At 52.3% G+C, this 26,889-nt stretch overlaps 1 protein-coding gene across 4 annotated transcripts in view; it reads left to right on the top strand.

Annotated features, from left to right (window-relative positions):
* Positions 1 to 26,689, top strand: part of PTP4A3 (protein tyrosine phosphatase 4A3) — a 45,901-nt gene extending 19,212 nt beyond the window's left edge. The window contains exons 1-6 of one of the 4 annotated variants that reach the window (XM_040586047.1): positions 5,656 to 8,228; positions 14,033 to 14,830; positions 16,472 to 16,564; positions 20,444 to 20,574; positions 21,237 to 21,311; positions 21,788 to 26,689. In XM_040586047.1, coding sequence (XP_040441981.1) covers positions 14,726 to 14,830; positions 16,472 to 16,564; positions 20,444 to 20,574; positions 21,237 to 21,311; positions 21,788 to 21,905 — 522 coding nt within the window. In that variant the 5' untranslated portion in view covers positions 5,656 to 8,228; positions 14,033 to 14,725 and the 3' untranslated portion in view covers positions 21,906 to 26,689. Of the gene's footprint in view, positions 1 to 5,655; positions 8,229 to 13,053; positions 13,623 to 13,873; positions 13,896 to 14,032; positions 14,831 to 16,471; positions 16,565 to 20,443; positions 20,575 to 21,236; positions 21,312 to 21,787 lie in introns of those variants that run through there. The other 3 variants (XM_040586046.1, XM_040586050.1, XM_040586048.1) reach the window with 3 other exon arrangements.
* The last annotated feature ends 200 nt before the right edge of the window (positions 26,690 to 26,889 follow it).

Raw genomic sequence — 26,889 nt, 5'->3', positions numbered from 1 at the left:
TCCACACAGGCACTGGGGAGTGCTAATGCAAGCAGTGCTGGTACCCGCCAGCACTGAACTGGGGTGAGAGAGCAGGAGACTTCAGGCAGGAGCAGAGCATTGCTTTAAACTGCAAATGAACTCTGAAATGACAGTGAACTTGAAGCAAGCCCACGTTTCAGACCAGACTGGCCATGAATCAGCTCTGGAAAATGAAAGACAAAACTTTCTGACTTCAGTTCAAGTTATGAACTTCTAAACTCCCAATTATCTGGTTTAATGGAAGCAAGCCAGAGACAAAACATTTTTTGAGGCGAGTGTATGGGACAGCTTCCTGAAAATGAACTCATTGAAAAAGGCGTGATTTGTTTGAGTCAAAAGTTTTACTCGGTGTCTCATATTTTAAAAATCTTGGTAAATTTGACATGAAGATATGTTACTGTGGATCCCAGAGCTGCTCTTGAGCATCCTCCATCACTTTGCTGCTCTTTGCTAAAATGTAGGGGCATGATAAATCACTTCCAAAAAAGAAAGTTGAAGAAAATACCACGTTAAGCCCATCTGAATGATGGCAAATCTGCAGAAAGCTTTTGCATAGGACAGCCATGTAAGCTTACTCCTTTGCCCCCAAGATAACAACCCCAGGCTGGCAGTGAACTAAGGACAAGTAGGGGCAATGGGGCAGCCCGTGGCTGGCTTTGCTATTTCACGGCACAGCTTTGGGGTGGTGGTTACAATTGGGACGTCCCACGTGTGTGGGTGCAGGTTTTCTGGGCAGATCTTAGTACAGCAGGGTTTTTTGCAGATGCTGTTCCAGAAAAAAGCTTTTCCCCCTCTGTTTCTCTTTAAAATACTGATTAATTTTCTCTTTTACTTTAAAAATGGCTCTATATTCCCAAAACTGTCTTCAGGCATTTAAGAAAATCAGAATATATGCCTGAAGCTCTGCTAGGGATAAAAATGCAGAAGAGGTGTCATGCACGCAGCTGGGCAGCAGTTCCTCCTGCAAGCTGCTAAAATTGGCACCTGCTAAAGTTAGCAGAGATTTCTTTGAGCTTTTGTTTGTTTTACTGAAGTGGACAGGTCAAGGACCAGGGTTTATCGGTGCCCTGACATCAAAAGGATCACCCATGGTCCCAGTTGCAGGGTATCATCCTTGTTCTTGGGCTGTGGCTGCAAGCTGGAGGATGGCGGGGGTGTGCTGCTGATGAGGAGCTGGTGGCACTGTCACCAGCTTTGGAGAGCATGGTGCACACAGTGATGCTCCTGCCCAGCTCCTGCCTGCAGTTGTGGTGGCGAAGTGGGGGAAGCTCAGTTAATCCTTGTCTTTAACCAAAATTTCCTCTTCCTACCCCTACGCGAGACTCGGGCATTGCGGCAGCCTCCTGGGAGCATGTTTGGGGCAGGTGCCCCTTCACGACAGTTAGGTGAAAGCTTCACGGGTGCATCCATCAAAACGCAGGTTGCAGCAGTCCTGCAGGCTCGCAGAGGCTCAGCCAGGGAGGGTGTAGGTCCGGCTTCACGGGAGAGGTCGGTTGACATTTCCAGACCCTGCAGGGAAGCCAGGTCCCTAAAGTCCTTCAGATGCCGCTGTGGGGTGGAGCAAGTGCAGCACACAGGCAGAGCTCAAGGGAGGTCCTTCTGCTTTGTTTCTAGTAAATGCCTGCCCAGGGTGTGCTAATGACAGCAGAGAGGATGTGCGCCATCGGTTTGACAAACTACACTGATGGCAGATCTGGAAAACAGGGTGGGGAGTGTTTTATCAACCGGCTGATAAAAGAAAACCCCGTGGAAATTCCCACCTGGGAACGTGCAGCGGAGCTTTACACCATGCCTCAGCGTTTAATTACAGCGCTCATTTAGGAGCCCTTGGCTGCCCGTCCCCGTCCCCACGCTGCCCGCAGTGCAGGGAGATAGGCTGGGAACAGATCAAGCTGAAAATAAACTTTTTTTTTTTCTTTTTTAATTCCCTCAAGGCGAGATCGGCTCCTGGGTGCCTTCACCGGGGCAGCCATCAACATCTCAGTGCCCTTGTGCCAGCAGGGCTGAGCCAAGCCGGGTGGCAGCTGACTTTGCGCTGGAGCGGATAAGCCCTGTGCCCTGTGGGTGGAGGGGACATTTTCAGTGCCCCTTGTCTCTGCTCCTTCAGGCTAGACTGCAGTGGGACAGAGTAGGTCCCATGACAGCCCCTGGGCTTGTTTTGCTCTTAGTTGTCATGTGCAGTGCCAAATGTAAATCATTTGTGAAATAGCAAAACATCCTTTGCGCTGGCTGCTGTGAGTACTCTATGCACAGTGCCTTTAGGGTGCTGTAGTATCATTTTTCTGTTAAGATTTTTAAAACAGTACAGATTTCAGTGTGGAGCCAAATATATTAATAGGAATGCCCTCATTTAGCTGCTTCTCCATACCACGGTAGCTTGTAATGGGGGGATCGATCCACCCCTAAGTCAGCACTGGGTGTTTCTGCACTTCTGCAAGGTCTCCGTAGATTTTCCTCAATGTTGCGTTTTCTGTTGGCTACAGACTGGCTCTTTAGGAAGCAACACAAGAAGAGATGAAGGAAAACCCTCCTGGGGTGCACCCACAACAGGCAGGGTTGGGAATGGTTGTCTGCCTCCCTCCCCAGGCTGAAACTGTCCTGTGTGTCCCTGGGAGCAGAGGGGCAGGGACCACTCTCGCCAGATTTCAAAACAAGTGTTTAACCCGGACAGCTGAGCCACTGCTGATGACCTCTGGTTCTGGCAGACTGGGAACACCCAGAGTAGGTCCCATGGCAGCCCTACAGAGCCCATACGTGCAGGAGCACCTGGTTGGTGCTGCTGAGCCAGGAGCCCAGAGCAGGGATCAGCAGCACCCAGTGAGTGCGGTGGGGAGAGGGGATGGTGGTGGGGCAGCCTGGATTTTAGGCATGGTCCCGTTTTGCTCATGGCCCATGCAGCCGGCAACATTGCAGAGGATACTGCCTGGCACTCTTGCCACTGGTGGCAGTGCCCCGTGGTGAAGGTTTTTGGAGCCAAGCACATCAGCTCAGTCTCTGGGACCCTCTTGAGATGCAGTATTGCTGTGTTGGAATGAGGCTCCCTGGGTTTGCCTCTCCCACAGGTCTTGTGTGACAGGCCCATCCCCTGCACAGCAGCTTTGGCTTTTTGCTTGTTATTGGAGTTGCTTTTTCATTCACCTCTTTTGCTTTTCCTCCCGCTGAGAGGCAGAGCAAGAGCATGTGCATTTCCAAAAACATTTACTATCATCAGTAGCTGGCTGTTGGCTTCATCATACATGATGAATTTGGGGTTACGGCTCAATTTATCCAGGGAAACTCATTTGCTTTCAGCTTGATTAGAGCCAGCTCCAGCACAACAAGGGTGGCTGGGAAATGCCACCCACGCCGGGGTGTCAGAACGCCTCTGAAACCATCCAGGAGCCAGGGAGCCAAGCAGAGACAGAGCAGCTTGCGTGTCTCCAGGCCATTAAAGCTTACCCCTGGGGCCTGGGAGGATGTGCAGAGCACGGATGAAACACCGCATCCTGCCTGTCCTGTCCCTACTGGATCCGGCCGTAGGAGCTGAGGAAGTTTTCCTGCTTAGCAGGGTGGGGAGGCTTCACATCTCAGCCTTTATTTAATTTTCAGGTGATAAAAGTGTTGCTTCCCTGCCCGGCGCGTCTGAGCAGCCAGCACGTTCAAACACTTCCCTTTCTGCAGGGAATTTGCATTTCCCTAAAGGCAGCACCAGTTTTATGCAAATACCCCGATGAAAGAAAATCAAAGCCAAGCCATGCTCATGAGTAAGCATTCCTGGGCATTGCTTGAGCAGTCAGATGCTCTTTTGCAAACTTTGGTGAGGGAGAAGCAGCATGGCATTGCTCACCACGGGCTCCTCTGGCCCAAAAAGCACTGTGTGATGACCACTTCGCCTCCGTGCTGTCCCAAGAGCAGTATCAGTCTGGAAAGTTGCTTTGGGGCTGCAATGACCCACTATTGGATTTTCTTTTCCTGGGTGCACTGTTCCGTGGGACGTGGCACGTTGTGTGTGTTCACATGACATTCCACAGCAGCACTGTAGGCAGGATGGGTTTCCTCCTCTTCCAGCCATTCCTCTGAGGATGTGGTCCTTCGCCTTCAATGGTCTTCAAAATCACCTGGGTATAGTCTATTGCGGCCAGCTGGGCTGTGCTGCACAGCCTTCTCCTTAGTTTCTCTCCCAGGATGGGAAGAGGAGTGAGTAGCAGCATCCCACAGCAGCTCTGACACGAGCTTCTTGCTTGTGCAAATCATTGCAGTTTCTCTTTCTGAGATGCCAGGGCGTTCACTGGCTTTTATAAAGCCACCACTGGAAATCCTTCCTCTGAATGACAGGAATATGATTAGATGACTGTTCATCTTATATATTGAAAGAGACGGTTCATTTTAAGTGACAGGAAGCACCAGGATCTCTGTAGTTTGCCATCAATTCCCTTTTTAGCTGGTTTTGCGTCAAACAGCAGCTGAGAGCAGCCTAGGCATGCCAGAGCATCACTGCATTGCCAGTGAGGATGTGATTTAAAACATGCACATCTGGAGTGCCAGTAGCCTGCTTTAGCCTTATGCAGCCCTGAAGAAGACCAGCTTGATTGTAATGGGGGAGCCCGTTTTTGCAGCCTGAGACCACATCCCAAGTGGCAGCATTATAGGACTCAGGTCCTAAGAAGTTTTCAGACCATTTTCCTAATGCTCAGGAAGTCCTGTTCAAGTGAGGTTTTTTAATCCCGTTGTTAATCCAGTTTGGATCCCACTTGATGGAGAACCCTGGGGAAGGGCTGCGGTGCCACCCCCAGTCACCTGGCCATCAGGCAGTCATAGAATGAGAGAATGGTTTGGTGTGAAAAGGACCTTTAGAGGTCATATAGTCCAACCCCCCTCCCATGGGTAGAGACATCTTTCACTAGATCACTAGCTGCTTAAAGCCCTGTCCAACATGACCTGGAAGGCTTCCATGATGGTCCAACATGACCAGGAATGAGGCATCCACAGGTCCCCTGGGCAACCGGTTCCAGCATCTCACCACTCTGATCATAACAAAGTTCTTCCTTGTGTTCAATCTAAATCTATCCTCTTTCGATTTAAAACTGTTGCCTCTTGTCTTACCACTGCAGGCCCTAGTGAAAACTCTGTCTCCATCCTTCTTATAAGCCCCCTTTACGGGCCACAATAAGTTCACCCTGGAGCCTTCACTTTTCCAGGCTGAACAACCCCAGCTCTCTCAGCCTTTCCTCACAGGAGAGGTGTTCCATCCCTCTGATCACCTTTGTGGCCCTCCTCTGGATCGGGCTCGTGACAGGTCCGTGTCTTTCCTGTACTGCGGACCCCAGAGCTGGACACAGCACTCCAGGGGGAGTCTCACCAGAGTGGAGCAGAGGGGCAGAATCCCCTCCCTTGACCTGCTGGCTGCGTTACTTTTCATGCAGCCCAGGATACGGTTGGCTTCCTGGGCTGCAAGCGCACGTTGCTGGCTCATGTCCTGGTTTTCATCCACCAGTATCCCCAAGTCCTTCTCCACAGGGCTGCTCTCAGTCCATTCATGATACTGGGGGCTGCCCTGAGCCAGGTGCAGGACCTTGCACTTGGCCTTCTTGAACCTCATGAGGTTCACGTGGGCCCAGTCATCAAGCCTGTCAGGGTCCCTCTGGATGGCATCATCCATGATGGGTATCAACCACACCACTCAGCTTGGTGTCACCTGCAAAGCTGCTGAGGGTGTACTCAATCCCACTGCCTGTATCACTGATGAAGATAACTGAACAGTACCAGTCCTAATACAGACCCCCGCTGACGCTACTTGTTACTGATCTCCATCTTTACACACCAGGCAGGCTCTGCACAGTAAGTGGAGATACCAGTGTCCCACCAGCAAGAGCAGCTGCGTGCAACTTCTAGCATTTCATCCCCTTTGGTCTTTTATTTGGAAGAAAACCACCTTATTTGCTCTGCAGGCTTTCATGGGCAGGGGACACCTCAGCACCCACCAGCACAGTGTCCCTTGGCACTGGTGTTTTACGCAAGAGCAGCAGCAGCTCAGACCAAAGGATTTTGTCCCTGTTGCTGGCAGTGGCTGGGTGCAGTGGGTGCAGCCAGGAGAGGGTACAGGATCAGGCTGTGCCCACAGTCATGCAGCCAAAACTGGAAGCTTGAAGGTACCTGCCTTTGTCCCTAGAGCTTTGCTGACATACTGCTATTGCAGAGCAGTGGTCCCATGGCAACTAAGGAGCTGTGCTGTGGCTTATTGCTGACTTAAGGAGGTTTCCAGAAGGGGGTTGAAGGGGAAACCTTCTATGCAGGACCTGGGCTTGTTGGGATGAGCCAGGAGCTTGGCATGCCAGGGGGTCTGCAGCATGCCTGGACTTTGCAGCATTCTACGCAGGAGCAGGGCATTTCCTATCTCCCTTCACTTGTTCCGTGGCTTTTAATTATTCTGGCTGACACCCATCGTGGTTTTCCTGATATCTCTTTGTATTATTTGTAGCTCTGGAGGGGGTACTTAATACCTGCATGCAGCATCCCATCCTGCTGGAGGGGTGGTTTCTGCTGTGGGGTGGCAGTGGTCAGGGCTGGTGAGGATGATGAGGAGCCAACCCAGGGTTTTCCATGCAGGACTCCCCCCATGTGCTGGTGGCTGCCTTCAAAAGTCCTTCAGTGCCCACCACAAGGGAGAGGGCTAGTGGTGTTGCCACCCCCCAGCAGCCTGTCACGATATGTATGATCCTGTCTCCACAGGGTGAAATGCATAGACGCAATACTGGCCAGCAAGGATGAGATGGTTTGGGAGGACAACCTCTGAGAGCAGAGGGTCTGGATAGTGTAGAAAGTTCAAGGACCCACAAGCCCCGTCTCAACCTGGTGCCATTGACTTAGGAGAGCTGTCTTTTCTCCAGAGCTTGGCTTCTGTGGTCAATGCTGGCTATAGCTTGATCCACCAGAGAAGAATTTTCCATGGGGCTCATGACAGTCAGAGCATGTTTTCTTCTCTCCCGTGTTGCCATCCCCAGCACATCATGGAGCACTATTTCAACACTATCTGCAGGTCGAAATCCACCCGTTGGGTAGACTGAGTCCCCTGGAACCCCCTTCTTTGTCAACAAACATCCATCAAAGCCACCGCGGCCAGTTGGTGTTGGGAGTTATGCAAGACGCGCCAGTGACGCACAGAGGGCTGCTGATGCCCTTCGGTCAGGGCTACTGTTGGCTTGATGAGGAGGTAGGACCAGGCGGCATAGGGACATCTTCACAGCAGGATGCCACCACTGAGTGGGGACATACCAAACAGCAAAGTTCAGGTCAGGTGGAAAACGGGGCAGCTGAAGACCAGGGGCCAAAACAGCAGTGCTGGGGTAGGCAGTAGAAAAACTAAACACAGGCTGCACCTCTCCCAAAAGTAGCCTTCCCAGCACAGGCTCAAGCTGTGCTTCGAAGGGGAGGTCACAACAGCCCCTCCATGCCCTTCCCAGGGGGCTGCTGCTGCCCATGCTCCAGGTGCTTCCCCCCGTAAAAGGCTGAGAGGCATTGCTCCCACACACACGTTTTGCCATTAAGACACCTGCCACAAGTATTAAATTAACTTGAAATGATGGGAGAAACCACAAGAAAAGATGAGCAGATGTTCAGCTGTGCCAGAGATTCAGGGTGGGAGAGGCATGTGGTGATGGCAGTTGTCAGGGGGGACCGCTGGGGTCAGCTTGCCCCCCTGTGTGTGTTCTGGCGTGATGATGCTGCTTCGGGATTTTTTTCTTTCCAAGGATGCTCTTGGGCGAGGCAGGAAGTCCTGAAATGCCCCATCAGATGCAGAATGCGTTTTTTTTTCCTGATTGCTCTGGCGGAAAGAAATCCCTGAAGGAAGTGGGGGGAGCTAGCCCCCAGTATTTGGGGTGCCTCACTTCCCTGTGCATCAGGCACCGGAGCGTGGGGACCAGCTGTCCCCAAACAACCGAGCCTTTCACCCCCCAAAAGAAAAAACCTCCAGGGCGCACCCTCTGCAGATTTGGGAGGCAGCCAGCCCAAAGCCTGCTATTACTTGTCTCCGTGGAGTTGGCCTCTCTTCCACCCCCCTCGTTGGTTTTTTTTTTCCTCCTTTCCCTTCAAACACAAGCCAGGAAAAGCCTCTGACGTCGGCACCGCTGCTGCGAGCTCCTCACGGCTGCTGGGAGAAGGCGGCAGAGGGGATATCCCGGATCATAAAACCAGGACCATGCTGCGAGCAGGGCCACTGCTGGCTACCCGTGAGTGGTCTGCTGACGGGGGGGGACTGCTTTAGCGTGGAGGGGGTCCTTTTCCCCCCAGTGCTGAATGTTTGGTTTGGTTTTGTGGGTTTTATGAGCTGCTTCTGGTGGATGAATCTCTTACAGTGCAAGGAGTTAGGCTGAAAAAAAATGCCATCCATGCATACCTCGGATTTGAGCTGCTTGGGGGTTGTGTGGGGGGGGAAAACCTGAAATTGCAGCTGAAGGGCTGTGCAAGGGGTGCCTGGGGCATCTTGTGTTTCCCCTGGGGCATTGCCCCATGATCACTGGGCAGGAGAGGCAGCCCTGGTACCAGTGGCCAGCACAGGTATCCTTATGTCAGTTGTGGTCCATGTCCCATCGAGGTTGTGGGCCAGCACCAAAGCATGTGAGAGGGAAAAGCAACTCCCAGAGGGCCATTTTAGGCACTTTCCATACTATGCCTTAGCCTCTCTTCAAAGAAAAAAGGTGCAAATAAAAGATAAAAAGGGGTCTGTCGTGTTACCAGGGCCTGTGGTGCATTCCCAGCTTGCACAGTGCCGGGAAGACTGTGCTCTTTTTATCTGGCTGGCTGGCTTGCTGCCTTATCTTCCCCATTCCTCCTTCTTTCATGGTCATCTGAGTGCCTCCTGCTTGCAGGTCTCTGCACCGACATCACGCCAGCATCTTTCCCTGGTGCCTGTATACCACCAAACTCCTTAAATCTGACTGGAGCTAGAAACTGGGGGCCGTAGGCTCTGTTTTGCAAGTGTACATGTTGGCTGGCATTTACCTTGTGCCAGAAAGGATCGGGAGGAAGGTAACAACCTGGTTTATCTTGCAGGTGGGCTTTATCTTGCAGTTCTGGTGGGCTGCCGAGAGCTCCCCGTTGCTCTCCCTCTGCCCCCGTGCAATTATAATCCTCCTTGCCGTTCTGCTCAGAAAACATCCCCTGCAGCAAAAGAAGCAAACGAAAAAATAACCTTGGAGGAAAACCCCTGTAACATTTTTCTGACGGACGATGCCGGGTGCTGCTCTCCTCCTAGCAGCAGATATCCTGCAGCCTCCGCTGCCTCCCCATGGTACCCAGCATGGCCTTGCCAGGACATCCCTGTCTGCTCTTTCCAGCTCTGCACCTGGAGCAGGATGTGCTGGTCGCCGCTTATGCCTCTGCCCCCAGATACTGGCTCCTGTGGGGTGTTTTGTTTCTGTTGCTCTCCTCCCGGACCTTTCCTGTTTCCTTCCGTGCAGATGCGGCTGGAGGAAGTCTCAGCACGTTGGCTTTCCTCTGGCTGGGTCCTGGCTGGGGACAGCATTTTGGCTCTCTGTGTCCTGGGACCTATCCTCTCTGGCTGTGCTGCTGGTGGCAATGGTGGCAGTGGTGGTGCTGCTGGTAGTGCTGGCGGGTCGCTGTGTGCATGCATGCAGGCAAGGCTCATGGACCTGCTCACGGTGGTCACGCATGGCAGTGGTAGTAGATGTGTGCAGAACTGCTATGTGGCAATAACTGGGACTATTCAGAAACTTGTATTCAGTTTTCAGGGTTATGGAAGTGCTTGTTGTGGAGGTGGGAATGGGAGCAGCGAGTGTAGGACTTGATCAGCCATAAGGGGAAAGGGCTGGTCAGTGTCTTGCTACATGGGCTGAAATCAGGAGAGAGGTCGAGCAAATGTAACACAGATGGGTGTTTTGTTAGATTTTTCTGAAGGTGAACTTTGAACGTGAGATGTGCTCACTCGGGAGATAGCTATATTTATATATGGGTGAGATACATATTGTTTGGATGAGTAAGAGCCTTTGTTCCAAGTCTCGCCGCTAAAGCCCACATGGAGCGACAATTTGGCTCTGCAAAGCTTCCTCTTCCTTTGCTTGGGGAGTTGCTGTGTTTAGGAGAACCTGACTTCACCAGCTGCATCCCGCTAGCCCAAGTACCAAGCAGCGTAGCCATCAGGTCTGGCATCCGCTCACTGCTCCAGCCAAGCCCTCTCATTAACTGCAGCAAAGAAGACCTGGTCTTTATTTTGCATCAAGGTGCTGGGAGGAAGAGCAGCCTCCTCCCTACTGCTGCAGGCTCTGTCCCTGGATGGCTGGGATGAGCCCAAGGCTTGTGTAATGGAGCTGCCATGTGGCAAAAGAATAATTAGAAGAGTCCCGTGATCCCCTCCACTTTGGGGTGTAGGCAGGGAGGTGATGGCTTGGTGGTCCCCATCCCCCAGAGCAGCACCCTCCCTTGCTCTCTTGCCACACCTGGATCCTTGCCAGGCTGTTGCCAACTTCTTGTGGAAGAACCATAACCTTCCACAGTTATGGTGAAAAATGTCACTGTGGCTTGCACGGTATGCATGTCTTTTAGGGGCTTTGCAAGGAAGAAGCCCACCGTGTCACATTAATACTTGTGGAAATTCAGAGGCAAGTGTTGCTGGTGAAGCTTTGAGATGTGCTTGCAGATGTTGGGGTGGCAGTGATGAGCACGTTGTGGGGAGGTGGTCCCCATCCCTCCCCAGACCTGAGCATTACAGGGGGATGATAGCAGCAGGGTACCTGGCTCCTCTGGTCATCCATGCTGGATTTCCTACATTGGGCTTCACCCTGACAGGTTTGAGCCTGAAAGGCCAGTGCTGCAGTGCTGAGCATCCTCATCTAGGGCTTGCTTACTGCATCCTCACGTGCTTCATCTAATCCCCTGTAGTGCTCAAGTCAGAAAGATATTTATTCACTTGGCAGGTTATTAATATTAGCTGAAATACCCTTTTCCACATTGTTCTACCATGCTTAATATGGTGATCAGCATCGCAGCCTGTAGTGCTGGGGATGATCTGCGATTGAATATCCATTAGGGAATTATGAGCTTCGGGGCTGAATTGCCAGGACATGCAATTGCCAAAATACTTGAAACGCTTCCACTGGAGAGGAGACCTTCTGGGAAAGGAGCAGTCGCTGTTCTCGTACGCAGGCAGTTCCCACTGAACCTCCATTACTGGCAGCAAACACACCCAAGCCAATAAAAAATTATATGGGATCCAGAGCGCCAATGGAGCGTGAACCGTGTGTTGGATGATGATGGGGAGCAAGCTACTGCTCCTGGCATGCCATACTGGCATTGGTACTTATAGTGGCTCCTGGTCCCATGGGGTTGCTCAGCGGGTGGGTTTAATCCAGGACACAGTTAAACGAGGCACGGTTCGTTTTAACACAACCCTGCGGCCAGTTAAAGCAGGGTATAAAGTTGTTCGGAGGGCAAAAAGTTATTTTTTGCTGCTTTTCCTTATGCACTGCAGGCACCTCTCATACTAGTGCATTGAGCCTAAAGGGGCAGAATGCAAGGTGTCATTAAACATGGTGGAAGCCAAAAGAGCCAAGAGCCAAAAGCGTTAAAAAGAAAAGCAGAAGATCCTCAGGTCCTTTGTTCCAGAGAAGCAGGTTTTGCATAAGGATGATTTGGGGCAATACCTGCTTTCCAACAGCTCTTCCCTTTGAGCAGGCATCTGTGACTGCCCATCTCTCCTGCCTCCCATCCCTTTGGAGGTTTTAACCTCTTTTTCCTTAAAGTGAATAAAGAAAGAAAGAAGCAGCTTGCTGAGGGGGTTAGCAGCAGGTTTTTCTTGGGAAACATTCACTCACTGGGTTGCCGGCTCTTTGTGGCCGTGCTGGCTCACAGCTCCTTGGCTGCACCTGTAGGAGCCACATAGCCCAAACCAGCCCAAAATTACCCTCTAGAGATACCATTTCTTACCCAGCCACGGGGAGCTCATCTTGGAGGGGAGCAGACCCCGCAAGCAAAGTGATGGGTGGGAAGTCACTGGAAAAGCACAGTAAGCCCTGGGGGAAGCGGGTGTCCTATCCCATCTTGCAGGAGCATTGCAAGCTTTGAGCAAAGATCCCAGTTGCCGTGGTCCAGCTGGGGAGGGTGAGCTGGGGAGAGGTCAGCATCAGCTGGAGGCTGAGCTGCTTTGTCTGATATCAGACCTAAAACGTTGCTGGGAGGCAGCTCCCACCTTGCTCCTATCCCTCAGTCCAGCTTCCAGCCTCCGACAGCTGCTAAAATTTGATTTTCTCAATGGGGACTGGCTTCGGGGGGGGGTGGGTGGGGTGGGGGGGGGGGTGTCCCAGTCACCCTCTGCAGCCCAGGCAGGGTTTGAATTTCACAGAGCATCCTTGCAGGGCTCTGGGGTAGCATTACCCAGTTTTTTTACAAGCCAAAAAATGGAGTGAGGAGTGATAGAACGTGATTGACAAGGGAGTTTGGGGCAGCTCAGGGGACAGCAGTATGCAAGAGTGCAGAGGAGCTGGGGAGGGCTCAGTGCTGAAATCCCCTTGAGTTTTGGCCCTTTCCTAGCTCCTAGCCCCCTCTAAGCTCCTTTCCAAAATCCCAGCTGTAAAACCATGGGCGTGGAGATGCGCTGTGCACTGGGGGAGCACCAGAGATTGCACATGCTGCCAGTAATAAATAATTAATGCCCTGCCAGTGGGAAAGTCCACAATTTTAGAAGCCAAGCTGGGCATGTTCAGGAGAACAGCCCCCCTTTCCCCTGCCACCTCACCTGGCTTTTTTCCCCTTTGCTATTTGTTTTTTTGCTATTTGATTTTTTTATTCCCACAGACCACTGGCAATGCAGGAGCCAGCAAGCAGTTGTAAATGATGCTTGAGCATGGAGGAGCCCAGTGAGAGCACCCAGATGGTGTGGTGAGCTGTCAGTTCTCAGCACACCTCCCTTCTCCCACCGTGTCTTGTTGCATCACACTACAACAACACAGAGGGGAAAGTTTGTGGGTGCTGGGGCATCAGGAGGAGAGGTGAGGGGGTGCATGCTGGCTTGGCTTGGGTTACTTATGTGCTTATGGTCTATTTTGAGGCTCTGGCCACGCGGCGCTAAGCAGCTGCTGACCTGGGGAAGGGACCAGCTTCAAAACAAGAGTCCGGAGGGTAACGACCCGGGGAAGCGCTGGGTTTCCCTCCGCTCTGAGCGGGGCTGGCAGCATCCTCACCTCCCCCTGAGCCTGTCCTCTCTTGGCTTTTGGCATTTCCACAATGGGAATTGATTTTCTTTCTTAATTCTTTGCATTGCCATCCTTGGAAGGCAAAGATGCCCTGGGTTGCAGTGCCAGGGTACTTTATAGGGAGCAATGTGCCAGCAGTGATGGGGATGCGGATGAGCGAGCAGGGAGGCATGTCCATCACTAGTGTTGGCAAAACAGTGCACCCACGACCCTCTCTTCTGCTCCCCCGCCCCTTCCCGAGAAAGCTCATTTGCAGGCGGCTTAGTTTGCCTAAGAGCATTAGGGGTGCATTTGGTGGACATTAGCTGCTGGAGCAGCACAGGAGCATGTGGCCGATTAGGGGGAGCGGTGGCTGGTTTCGGGCAGAGAGCTGTGTTTGGGGTGGAAATATTCACCGTGCGTTTCGGGGATACAAAGGTGAGGTCTGGGGGGACAGGGTGGGTGCCAGGGGAGTCGGCCCACATGGCTCGGGTGCTTAAATACGCCAGCTGGGTGCTGATGTTGAGTGGCATGAGAGCAAGCCCCTTCCCTGCCATGTGCTTTTCCCTTTTGCAGGGAAATGTGAGTTGCCTCCCCCAGCTTTCCAGTGTCACTTCGGATTTTCAGCTGGTATTTCGGCTTTTTCTTTAAATACCATCTGGCTTTCTAATCTATGGTCTCCTGCGAACATAAGCATGGTCAGGGATGCTTGTATGTACATATGATGCAGCAGGTGCCGGCACATGTGGGGGCACCGTGTCCCCTCTGTCCCAGCCAGGGGCTTCCTTGGAGCCAGCCTGGGGAGGAGAACACTCTCACCACCATGTTTCTCTTTCCCTCCCCTGCAGCCTCGCTCTCCGCCGGGATTTATGAAGGTGCTGAGGAGCAGCTCTGAGCCCCGCAGCCCCCAGCAGCCCGCCCTGTGAAGCAGCGCACAGCCGCCTCACCTCGTCTCGCCCGGCACCCCGACCCTCCGACTCAACCATTCAAGGCTCCCGTGCATGGATCGCCCCAGCGAGGGACCGCTGCTGGACGCCGCCGACGCCGCCCCATAGGCTCCCGGCCCCCTGTGCCGCCCCCAAGTACTCCACATACCCTGATGGGGTAACGTGACGGGGGTCACCCTCCCGCCACCGCCACCACCCCACATGCAGAGGCCTTTCTAGAGCGCAAGGGAGCGTGCGGCACCGGAGGCGGCAGCCACACACTGTCACACACACGCCGAGGACGCCGACACTACAGCAAAGGGATTTTTATTGTTATTATTATTATTATTATTAATAATATTATTATTACCATTAATATTATTTTTTCCCATCTGGCTTTTTACACTGGGGGGCTTGCAGTGTGTCGAGGAATCAGGCACGCTCCCAGGAGCTGGGATTATTTGCACAACATCTGTATATTGAGTTCTCGATCCTGTTTTATTTTTATTTTTTAAGTGCAGAGGAGTTGTTGGGGTCTTTTTTCCCCTCCACGCCACACTTTTGTTGGGTTTTTCTCCCACCATCAGCACCACCTCATCCTCCTCCCATCCCACCATGGCCCGGATGAACCGCCCTGCACCAGTGGAGGTCTGCTACAAAAACATGAGGTTCCTGATCACCCATAACCCCACCAATGCCACACTCAGCACCTTCTTGGAGGTAAGGAGGGGAGGCTGGAGGGGGAACGCAGGGGCTCAGCTGCGCATTTTGGGACTAAAAGCTGATGTTGAGATGCAACAGGGATCAATCCTGTGTAGGATGCAGCAGTGGTGCATCCCTTTGGTACCAGAGCCCCCGGTGGCATCCCAGGGCAGTGGGTCCAATCACTGCCCGCTTTTTGGGGTAGAATGTTTTGGAGGACCTCAAGTGTGGCGTTTGGGCGTGGCAGAGATGGAGAAGTTTCGCCATTGCTGTTGCATCCCCTGCCAGCTCCACCAGCACATCACATCAAGGGGCTTTGCAGTGGCACACATGGATGCATGCAACCTCCCCTGCATCTCCCAGCACCTCAGCAAGGACTTCTCATCCCAAATATCCCGCATCTTTCCAGTGCATGGAGTCTGTAGGGTGCTGCAAAAGGAGCTGGAGGGGCTCAGTGTTGTAAGAGCCAGTGAAGATGCCCTGCCTGGGAACACTGCCTCCAGCACTGGCAATAGCTGGGAGTTGGAGGGGTGGGATTAATGGATGTGTGTCCATGGTTGGCGGCAAAAGGCTTCAGCTTGCTCTTTTTATCAATGCTTGGGAGAAACACTGTGTCCTGCAGGTTCAGATGAGCCAGCACAAGTGGTTTCCGCTTATGAGGAGCCATTTTGGGTTGTTACTGCATTTGTGGTGGGACCTGGGGCTGTGCATGGGCCTGGCGAAAGGGTTTTACCTGAGACCTAAAGTGCGCTGAGGTCCAGTGTGCTGGCACCAGAGGCACCTTGTGAGCTCGAGGAAAACCCCCCCCATGCACATCCAAAAGAACACGTGGAAGCACCACCAGCTCAAGAGAGCCGCAGAAGGTGGTTGCGATCTGGGAACAGCCACCCCATACCCTACAAGGCAATGGGGACAGCACCAGTGAGAAAGAGGAAAAATTCCTCTTTTCTCCAGCTTCTTAGATTTTTGGCTGAGCTGCCAAGTGTGTGGAGGTTTGCCGTGGTCTGGTGAGCAAACACAGGGAACGAAGGAGATGGATCATTGAAGGGGATGATCTCACACTGTGCCCAGCAAGGCCGGTACGCCTGCACATAATCCAGGGGCAATCCTTGCAGCAGGCAACAAGCCACGATGGAAACAGCCCAAGTCCCACACCCAAGCCTGCAGCACACTGGAGTGATGATGGGATACAGCAGTGAGGTCAAGAAGGAGCCCCTGAGCGATTTGCAAGATTTGCAGGGTGCACTGCAACCCCCTCCCCCCTTCCGCAGCCACGTCCGTGTATATCTGCCATGGGAGTTACAACCTGGCCAGGCACAAATAATTTCTCCTGAAGGAGACTTGCACCTGTGGTGGGGATGTTTCTTTGTATGGGATGTAAAGTTCTTACTGGTGTGGCTGTCGGGGGCTTAAGAATAAACAGCCCCTTTGGTGCTTGTGACTCGGTGCTGGGTAAAAATCCCATGGTGCCCTGGGATTTCGTATTTCCTTACGCTTCCCAGGCTGGATGGATCACAGGGGGGTTGCTCAAGGGTCCAGAGATGGGACAGGGAGCTTTTTTATGGTCCATAGTGGTCCATGAGGCCATAGCAGGGCTCAGATGTGTTTGGGTTCACTCAGAAGTTTTTTTCAGACCCCTCCTTCTCCTTCTCTCCCCAGGACCTGAAGAAGTATGGTGCCACCACAGTTGTGCGAGTGTGCGAAGTGACCTATGACAAGACCCCCCTGGAGAAGGACGGGATCACCGTCATGGTAGGTGCACAGCAGGATGGGCACCGGGGGGGCTGCTCTCCCCATGCTTAAATGCTCCCATCCCTCAGCTCTGCTAAACACCCTGCATTTCAGATAGACCAAAGCGACATCACGCTTGCCCAGGAGCAGGATTTGAACTTCACCCTCGGGGCGAGCTCCCCACTCCCCAGGCTGAGATCAGGCTGGTGCTTTAAAAAAAAGGCAAGAACTGCCCACACACCCGAAACTGTGACTCACACGGTTCAGTCGGCAGCTGCCTTCCCTGCCTGTTGCTCAGGCTTTAAAGCATCCAGGGGATGAGAGCGCCTGATCCCACGTGGAAGATGCACGTGGTTCCTGTTACCCCCAGCTTTATCTTATCCAGGGAGTGGGGGGGGGCGGGTTTTTTGCTCTTCCAGCTCCAGCAGCCGGCTGGTGCAGCTCAGGGGGATGAAGGGGAGCCGGCAGCAAGGAAAAGGCAAGGAGGAAGAGCAGGCAGCTGCCTGCGCTGCATCTTGGCTGATAAGTAATTGGAGATGATGTCTGGCGTGATTGCCCTGCCAGGGAGCTGAGCTCCAGCTGGAGGGTGAGGCTCTGCTCATTATTTAGGAAAGGGTTTGGGAGTGCCTCATGTCTCCTGGGGTGGTCCTGTGTGTGTAGGTCCTCTCTGTATAGCTGTCTCTGTATAATGTATATCCTAGAGAGAGAGAGAGAGCGCTATATCCTATATCCTACAGGGTATAGGTAGATAAAAGGTCCTGTGTCTCTTTAGACACAGATCTGCATCTGTATCTCTCTAGATACAGATGCTATATCTTTATATAGATAGCTTATAAAGAAAGATAGTATCTTACCTATAGAATCTGTATGTAGGATGCCATATCTGCTCACTTACACATCAAATTCCACCTTTTACCCTGTTTCTGACTGGAGTCCTCCAGGTTTCTATATCTAGGATATGCATACCTCTCTACATATATAGAGAAATATCTGTATCTAGGATATGTTTTATATAGGGAGATAACAATATCCTAGATACAGAAACTACAGAAGACACTGTATAGAAACTATATAGCTTCTATATGTTTCTATAACTATATAGGAACAATATAGGGTATAAGGTATAGAGATATATCTCTATCCTCTGTGTCTATGGATAGATAGATGTATGCAGATATAGAGATATCTCTGTATATACCTGGATCAAATGTATTTCTGTATATAGTTTATATCTACATGCACTGTCCCTTTCTTTGGGGAACGAGGCACAAGCTAGGTGAGGCCTGGCTCTGGTGTGGTGTCCCATGGTGCCAGCATTCGCAGCCACGGTGCCCACATGTATGGTGGTCCCATACTGGACACATTCCCTGAGTGTTCTGGATCCGTCCTCTGCTTTTGGCTCTTTCACAGGGGATCCTGAGCAATCTCTAAAGGTGGTTACCATGTTGTGCCAGACGTGGATGTCCCATGCCATGGGCATCTGCTTGGCAGATCTTCCAGCAGTTTGGAGATGGGGCATAAATCCTGCCGGAGAATCAACACTCTGTGGGTTTCGGGGTAGGAAGGTTTATGGTGCAGGATGGACGTACTGTGTTTGATATACCAGTAGTGTTCAATGTCTTTATTAATGTCGTAGGCAGTGGGACTGAGTACACCCTCAGCAGCTTTGCAGGTGACACCAAGCTGAGTGGTGTGGTTGATACCCATCATGGATGATGCCATCCAGAGGGACCCTGACAGGCTTGATGACTGGGCCCATGTGAACCTCATGAGGTTCAAGAAGGCCAAGTGCAAGGTCCTGCACCTGGCTCAGGGCAACCCCCAGTATCATGAATGGACTGAGAGCAGCCCTGTGGAGAAGGACTTGGGGATACTGGTGGATGAAAACCAGGACACGAGCCAGCAACGTGCGCTTGCAGCCCAGGAAGCCAACCGTATCCTGGGCTGCATGAAAAGTAACGCAGCCAGCAGGTCAAGGGAGGGGATTCTGCCCCTCTGCTCCACTCTGGTGAGACTCCCCCTGGAGTGCTGTGTCCAGCTCTGGGGTCCGCAGTACAGGAAAGACACGGACCTGTCACGAGCCCGATCCAGAGGAGGGCCACAAAGGTGATCAGAGGGATGGAACACCTCTCCTGTGAGGAAAGGCTGAGATTGTTCAGCCTGGAAAAGTGAAGGCTCCAGGGTGAACTTATTGTGGCCCGTAAAGGGGGCTTATAAGAAGGATGGAGACAGAGTTTTTACCAGGGCCAGTAGTGACAGGACAAGGGGCAATAGTTTTAAACTGAAAGAAGATAGGTTTAGATTGAATATAAGGAAGAAATTTGTTACAATGAGCGTGGTGAAACACTGGAACAGGTTTCCTAGAGAAGTGGTAGGTGCCCCATCCCTGGAGACATTCAAGGTCAGATTGGATGGGACTCTGAGCAGCCCGACCTAGTGAAAGATGTCCCTGCCCATGTTGGGGGCGATGGACTAGATGATAGTTGAAGATCCCTTCCACCTCAAACCATTGTATGATTTGATGGTTTTGTGGCATGGTGTGTCATCCCTGGTGTGAGCCCAGTGACCTGCACTCATGGCTGAAGCTTTCTGGGCACCGTAGGGAGGAGATGGATTTGCAGGCCAGGCAGCAGGCTGCACAGGGTGGGCTGACTCAAGTCTTAGGATGCTCTGAAGCCCAATGTGCTCCTTTCCTAGCAAAGCCCAACTGAAATCACATTAGATGTTCAAACACTGAAGTGAAGAAGCTTCTTTTGCCATCTTACACCAAGGATGACTCCAGCACAGCAGCTTAGTAACTCGCTCCTCAAAATACAAGGATTATGGCCCCGTGCTTCCCACACACCAGGGCTCACCATGCTGCATCCCCTCCAAGTGATGCTGCCCTCCTGTGCCTCTCACTGCTGCATAGCCAGTGGCCATGGTCCTTCTGCCAGGTTCATTTTGGGAGAGAAAGCCCCATTTTGGGAGAGGTGTGCAGCCTTAACTGGCTGCCGGTGCCCATGGGGAGACACCGTCATTTTCCCAGGATGCTGCAGCAGTCGCAGGCATGGCACGGGACACTTTTCTCCTTAGCAGAACCTAGGACTGGGGAATGCTTAATGCGGCACCTCTTTTACCCACTTTGTCACCAAGCTCTGATGTTGAGTCCCTGCAGCTTGAGGATGAAGCGCAGAAGAAGGGGTTGGGGGTTTTTTGTGCCCCTTAACAGCCTTTCCTGAAGGATGCTGTTTAAATGGCCCCATTTGGAGGGGTCTGTCTCACTCCTTTTGGCTCTCTCTAGTGCTGCGTTAGGGGGTCCCCAGAGCATCCTTTTGGGATTTCTGTGTTCAGCTTCCCCACCACATGTGGCAGCAAGCTGAATTTCAGCACCACGTCAGGCCCTGAGATTTCAGCCACCTCAAAGCCACGTTTGCTCAAACTTCCTACAAAGTGGCTTTGTGCTCCCAAGTACTGGATTTAGACGGGAGCTGCTGCGGGGGAAGATGGGAGTTGCATCGCCCCGAAGCTATCTGTGGTCATCTGAATGGGGAGGAGGCAGACGATGGCCACCCTGGTCTGCAGAGGCTGGAGGACATGGGAACCATGTTGCAGATCCTGTAGGTGCTCCTCAAGGCTGAAACTCTCCATAGGAGATGGGAGGACCCCGAACATAGGCTTGTATGGCTGCAAACCCTGAGCCAAAGCAGCTGGGGGATTCCTGCATGCCAGATGGTGCCGCAGAATCCGCTGCATCCCCACAGAGTTGCGCTGTGAGCCTGCTTTCTGGCACGTGCATCTGTCTCCCCACTGCCAAGGTCCCAAACACCACCACCCTGAGTAAAAAGCAGTCTCCCTGAGATTTCCCCCAGAGTCTCGACAGTGTTTCTCTCTTGCCCTGACCTTGCCCCCGCCTCGCAGGACTGGCCGTTCGATGATGGAGCACCTCCTCCCAGCAAGATAGTGGAAGATTGGCTCAACTTGTTGAAGACCAAGTTCTGTGAAGACCCTGGCTGCTGCGTGGCCGTGCACTGCGTGGCCGGCCTGGGGCGGTAAGTCAGAGCCCGGCACCCCAGCTGCCACCCCACCCATGAAGGGAGGAGAGGGAAAACCATGCCCACTCTGCTCCTTCCCTTCCCCGGTCCCGCTTTGAGCAGGGTTTTTGCATGCAGTAAAATCTGAGTGGGAACAGGTGTTGACGGGGCGTTCTGCTGCCGGAGCTTCTCCTTGTGCTTCTTATGGCCAAACCCTGGGCGCTGGAGGGGATCTGGGTGGCTCGGTGCTGTCCTGCCAGTGCCCTGTGGCTGTTTTGCTTTTGCTAAAGAGCTCATCGTGGAAATACTGCAAAATGCCGCTGCAACCGGGAGCTGATCCTTTTTGAGGGCTGCTGCATTTTGCTGTTCCCCACAGCACAGGTCAGGTTTTGCATGTGTATTCACATCCACTTCTCCGATAGATTTGCCTCCAAAGTCCCTGTGCTCATTAGAAGAGCAGGAAACAGCTGCCAGCCCTGTCATAGGGGTCTTGCTCCAGAATCATGGTTGGGGCACCACTTGCAGTAAAATGACAAGAAATTACGAACTAAAAGTCACCACTGGCAGTTGTCTGCAATGCCACCATTACAGCCCCATGGCATGTCCCCCCATCCCAAGTTGGGATGTCAGTCTCTGGGCCGCGTGGCTGGGGAGTGACCGCTGCTGCCATTGCCTTTCAGTGCTCCCGTCCTTGTTGCGCTGGCCTTGATCGAGAGTGGGATGAAGTATGAAGACGCCATCCAGTTCATCCGACAGTAAGTCGAGCAGTGTTTCAGTGTTAGGGGAGAAAGCAGCCCCTCTCCTGATGGAACAGGGAGGTCTGGCATGTCCCAGTTTTTTGGGGTGGCAGCAGGGTTGCTTTTCTCTTTGGAGGAAGAAGAGGGAGGTGCTGATATCAAGCACCCTGTGCCTTTGCATCAGGGCTGCAGGAGGCTGGGGCAGCAGCTGAGAGCATCTTGGGGGGTTCTCAGTGGGCAGCCTGCTTCTGGCAGCTGCCCCAATTGTTTCCTTCCCAGCTGTCCATGTCTTGAGACTTGCAGGGCTGATGAGTGAGAAGAGCTGCTGGGGTCAGTGCCCGCCTCCATCCCTGAAGAATGTACATGGCTGCAGCCTCCATAATCCCTTTATGCTACAGACAGGGCAGTTCAGCACCCTGAAAGAAGTGGTTGTGGGGTGGGAGGTCTTCTCCTGCCACAGCACTGACTGTGCTGGGTCTTCTCTGTCCCCGCAGGAAGCGCAGAGGAGCCATCAACAGCAAGCAGCTGACGTACTTGGAAAAATACCGACCAAAGCAGAGACTCCGATTTAAGGACCCTCATAACCACAAGAACAAATGCTGCATCATGTAACCTCAATGACCTCTTGCCAAAATCTGTGCACACAGACACCCGGGCACTCGCACACATCCCACCCCCTCACCTCCTTGCCCAGCCCTGTGCACCTCATGCGCCGCCCCACTGCCAGAGCTGGGGTGGGGGGACATGGAGCACCACCAGCGTGTTCCAGCACCCACAGCACGGTCGTATTGCTGGAGCCCAGAAAAAGGCTGCTCTCTCCAGCTACAGCCCTGAGGAGGGAAGGCAGCACTACCCTTTGACTCTTGGTGTTACAGGCAATGAGCTCATGTGACGGTTCTTCATCGCCTTCCTCCTTCTCCCTTTCCCCTCCCATTGCACTGAGAGGGTTGGACAAAGGGTGCTTGGTTTGGGGTGATGCAGGCAGGTCTGTGTCAGTTGGGAAGGGATGGGGAGCAGGAGGGCTGGAGCACTCCCAGAAAAACCCTTTCCCACCTCTTCCCTATAAATAAGGGCTGTAGCAGTGGGGACAGAAGTGGGGATGGTGCAGTGGCCTCAGGGGGGAAGATGGTGATAGCAGGGAGAGGTAAAGGCAGCTTGTAGCTTGGTGCTGGCCCTCTGGCCACAGGAAGGGCTGAGCTAAGTGCCCCAGCACTATTCTGTGTCTCCTGACCCCTGTGCCACATCACCCTCTCCCTGTTGCCTTGATGCCAGCCAGGATGCTGCAGATGGGGCTCATTGGGGGCTTGCTGCAGCAAAGACAGAGGCTCTGGGAAACTTGAGGACCATGGTGAGGCTTTGAGGTACCCAGCTTTGGCAGGGTGCAGGGTCAGCGCTGAGTCCCCCAAAGTGTGGAGTGCTCTTATTTATAGCTTCCAAATTCAGTGTACGGGGTGGTGGGTTCTCTTGTGTCATGTCCCCATCACTGAGCCACGGCACAAACCCCCATTCTGGCTGCAGTGTCCTGGGAACACAGTGTGCATCTCAGGGCATGTCCATGTCCTCCACTGCTGTGTCTCCTGGCCAAGGGGCTGGGCTTCAGCTTTCCTGGGGGATTTTGGGTGCTCCTAGCAAGGGCACATCACCAAATTTTGCATCTGCCTTTCCCACATCTGTAACACAGCGCCTGGCACCCCAGAATCCCCTGGCACGTGCCCTGGTGGGGTGGACTCAGATCTGCCCCTGAGCCGGGACATTAAACATCTCTCAACTTTCTGCCTTTGAACGCTTGCAGCAGCTGGAGCGGTGGGCACATAGGGGTTGTGGGTTTTTTTTTTCTTTTGACAAGGATAAGAAATTTGCTAATTAAAGAAAAAAAAAACTTTTAAAAAAATATGTTTGTCTTCCGCACGTCCTCTGGCCTTTCTTTCTCCCATTTCTTCCCAGTGGAGCCAAGGAGGTGACCCATGGCCTCCTCAGACCGATCCCCAGCACTCAGTCATGGATGGCTGCCATCCGCTGTCACCAGGGCATACGTGTGGCCCAGTGGATGCTTCAAGTGTCCTTTGGGCTCGCTGCTGCTCACCCCCTCAGCTGCAGAGGATCGCAGTTGTTGGGGCAAGGAGGGCTAGTCATAAAATGTCTGGTGGTATTGGGACACCCAACCTGAGATGCCTTCAGTGGCCTGTGTTGGGTATCTCCAGAGGTTTGTGTGCCTTCCAAATCATAGACTATCCAGAGACATTTGCTTCAGAGGGCTGATCTCTTCGGATAAGTGGTGAGGATTAGACAACTTCAGTACCTGCAGAAGGGTAGAGGATGGCTTCATGCCACCACACGTGGGCAGAGGAGGAGCTTGGAGCCATTTCCAGCACCACTCCTCCTCTCCTGATAGGAGCCAGCCTGGCTGCACGGCAGGGATAGCCACCCCGTGGCATGGGCTCTGGTGACAGATGAGGTGGGGACCCTCCACACATGGCCCCAGAGTTGTTGTAACACACACCTTGGGCCTGTCCTAGCCTCCACACTGCGGGACATCCCTTGGCCCCCTGAGTTTCTCCTACCCCATTCCAGACTGTTGATTCCCGTGCCTCGTAGGAAGGGTGGCAGTGGTCAGAGTGTGTTTGTTGGCAAGGGTGAGCAGTGGGGCTGATAGGAAGGCCTAATCCTGTAAGACAGCAGTCATGCTGGGTGGGTCACCATTCCCTCACTGTCCGGGTGTGTCCTGCTGCTAAAATAGGTGCTGCTTCATCCCCGGGGACAAAAGGAGGTGGCTTGGCATTGCAATGGGACAGCCCAAATCCCTCTTAGCCAGAGGACCTTGTGGTCCCGTGTGCTCCCCAGTCATAACAGGCTGTGCCATGGTTTGCGCAGAGTTTAGGATAAAGCAGTGGGAACCACCGCCTTGCAAGCTTGGAGGTGTTTCTGCCCTGGTGAGAAGAAGAGATGGTTTCCTCACCCATGCTCCTGGGAGCGTTGCATGGCAGGTTGCCCAGGGCAAGTGGTCCAAGGCTTCAGCCACGATGCTTGTGAGTTGGGGTTGGGGTAGGGACAGCGGGGCTTGAATTCAGCCTCCTTTGGCGATTGGAACTTGCCGCCTCCTGCATGCAGGGTTTGATAGTAGCAATGCTCAGTGCTGAGCTCTGATGAGAGTACACTCAGATCTCGGCTTAGTGGGCTTGTTAGAGGGAACACGAGGGGGACAGGCTTCGCAGTGCCCCTTTGCTTTATGTAGCATCAACCCATCCACCTTAAAAACAGGGGAGCTTCTAGTGTAAGGGTAGTCCTTGGCCGGTTACAATCCATGTGGCAAAAACCTGAGCACCTCTGGCTGGCAGAGTGGCATCTTGATACTCTCCAGTTTTATGAGTCACTGCAAAAAAACCCCAAAACCATGCTAATTTAATTGTCCTATTTTTTTTCTTTTTTTTTCTTTTTTCTTTTTTCTTTTTTCTTTTTTCTTTTTTCTTTTTTCTTTTTTCTTTTTTCTTTAATGAATATCTCCCTCCTGTCCCAGAACTTGCTGTCACCTCCCATAGACAGGACACCTCAGCAGCCTAGGTGCTGCTGTCCTTTCATGGAAGGCTTGAACCCACTCCAAGTTTTCTCTGGGTTGGACTGCCAAATATTTGGGGTTTTTTTGATACAGACTTGGGCTCCTACCTCTGAGGTACCAGCTCCTTGATGTTTCAGCCTAGACAGGGTTACAGAAACCTAACAGGGTGGGGAAATTGAGGGGTCTTCCAACCAGGTTTTGGGTGAAAAAAATTCACAAAGAGCCCAGTTCCTTCACAGAAATGTTGGGACAGTTGGGGAAGAGGGAAGGTTGGAGCTCAGTAGACGCATAGCACCAGAGCAAAGCCTAAGCAGCCAAGGGCTTATGGTTTGGGCTGCTTTTGGGGTCTCTCCTCGTACACTGATCTTGTTTAACCTCAGATGCCAAGATATTGAAAAAAAATCTGATGTATTTGCCAATTCTGTTATTGCTCCATTTGCCTCCATTGGGTTTTGGCAGACGTCATAAGCAACAGACACCCCCATGGCTTTGGCTACAAACCAACCACCTCACCCTGCCTTTTTCTGCAGAAGCAAAGGACAAAGTCAGTTTTATACCTCATCATTCCATCCACCTCCCTCACCTCCTCCATGGAAAGCTGTCATCTCTCCATAGTTTGCAGGGACAGGGCTCCAAACCAGTAGCAAGAGCTTTGGTGATTTAGACCCAAAGGATGTCAAAGCAGAGATGCCCTAACCATCAAACCAAGAGCTTGTAGGCTTTGCCTGGGAATCGATCATGGTTGAATTTCATATGGGGGAATAAGTCTGGGCAGGAATTCATAGTTGTGTCCTCTCACCGGTGGCACAGGTGTGCTCTTATCTGCATTTTGTTTAAGAGGCTCATATGTCACTTCTATTCTCCATGTTTGTCAGTCAGATTGGAGCACACGGTGCGGACAGCAGTGGGAAGGAAGGCAACACAGCCATCGCAGATGGGCAGCGCTTTATTTGAGAAAGGTCTGGTGATGCGTATTTAAAAACTTTTGCCTTTGTAAATTCATATTATGAGTCTTGCAGTAAGGCTGATGCTCTGGTGGTTAGGCTGTGAGCTTCAGATGAGGAGGTTTATGAGTAACAGATTTCCTGAGGAAGCAAAGAGTCTTGCTCTATCTACAATAGAACGAGTCGTTTTCTTTTTTTTTTTTTTTTTTTTTTTCATTAGGTTTGTTTGGTTTTTATTAGTCCCAGTGGGGAAGCACACAGGGAGATTCGTGACTTCCATGCTGTTTCTAGGGTCTTACATCTTACTTGCTTCCAGCAGGCTGGGTAGGTGCAGTTTGGCGGGTGGAGTTGGATGGGATACTGTCTGGTGGGAGAAAAATGTGGCTGGTTTCTTTGTGCAGCAGGGGGGTCACGGGCCAGCTGGGGTCCTGCTTGCAGGCTCTGGCAGACATTCCCGGGGAGGGGGGGCGTTTCGCCGCACTCAGCTTCCCCTTAGAAAATGATCTCCCAGTGAACTCTGGACTTCCCTGCTGTTTCTTTCTGTGCAACAAAGAACTGCATATTTTCCTTTTTAACTCCGTGGGCAATCGTAGTAGTATGTAGATTAAGCCCAGATGACTGTTTGGTTTTTTTTTCTTTTTTCGGTCTGAGCCATAGCTAAATTATTATACCCAATGCTTTTTGTATCAGACAGCATCACTTTGAATATGCAGATGAGGTATAGGATCTTGACACTTTATAATGTTTTTAAAAAGAAACTTGTCTGTTTACTTAGGTCTTGTGTAAAAAGGAAAAAAAAAATTATGCCTTTTAGTAATCACTTCTCTTTTTTTTTGAGTTTTATGAAATTACGGTGGTTACACTCCAGCAGCAAAATAAAAAGCATTCACTGTTTTGTACATCCCTGTGTGCTGTGGTGCTGCTAATGGGGGAAGCAAAGGCAGAGCTGATCTCCAGTCAAGGCACAGTGGAGGGGTGCACGGGAAGGGGGAGGGGGGAAGGGTCCTGCTGCCTCCCCTTGGCTGAAGATCTCAGCCCACTCCTGTCCCATCCCAAATGTGTCCCAGCCATTCCCTGGGTTATTTCCTTCCTCTCATCT

This window comes from Falco naumanni, chromosome 3, assembly GCF_017639655.2.
Source record: "Falco naumanni isolate bFalNau1 chromosome 3, bFalNau1.pat, whole genome shotgun sequence".
Lineage (NCBI taxonomy): Eukaryota > Metazoa > Chordata > Aves > Falconiformes > Falconidae > Falco > Falco naumanni.
This window is presented reverse-complemented; position numbering and strand designations above follow the sequence as displayed.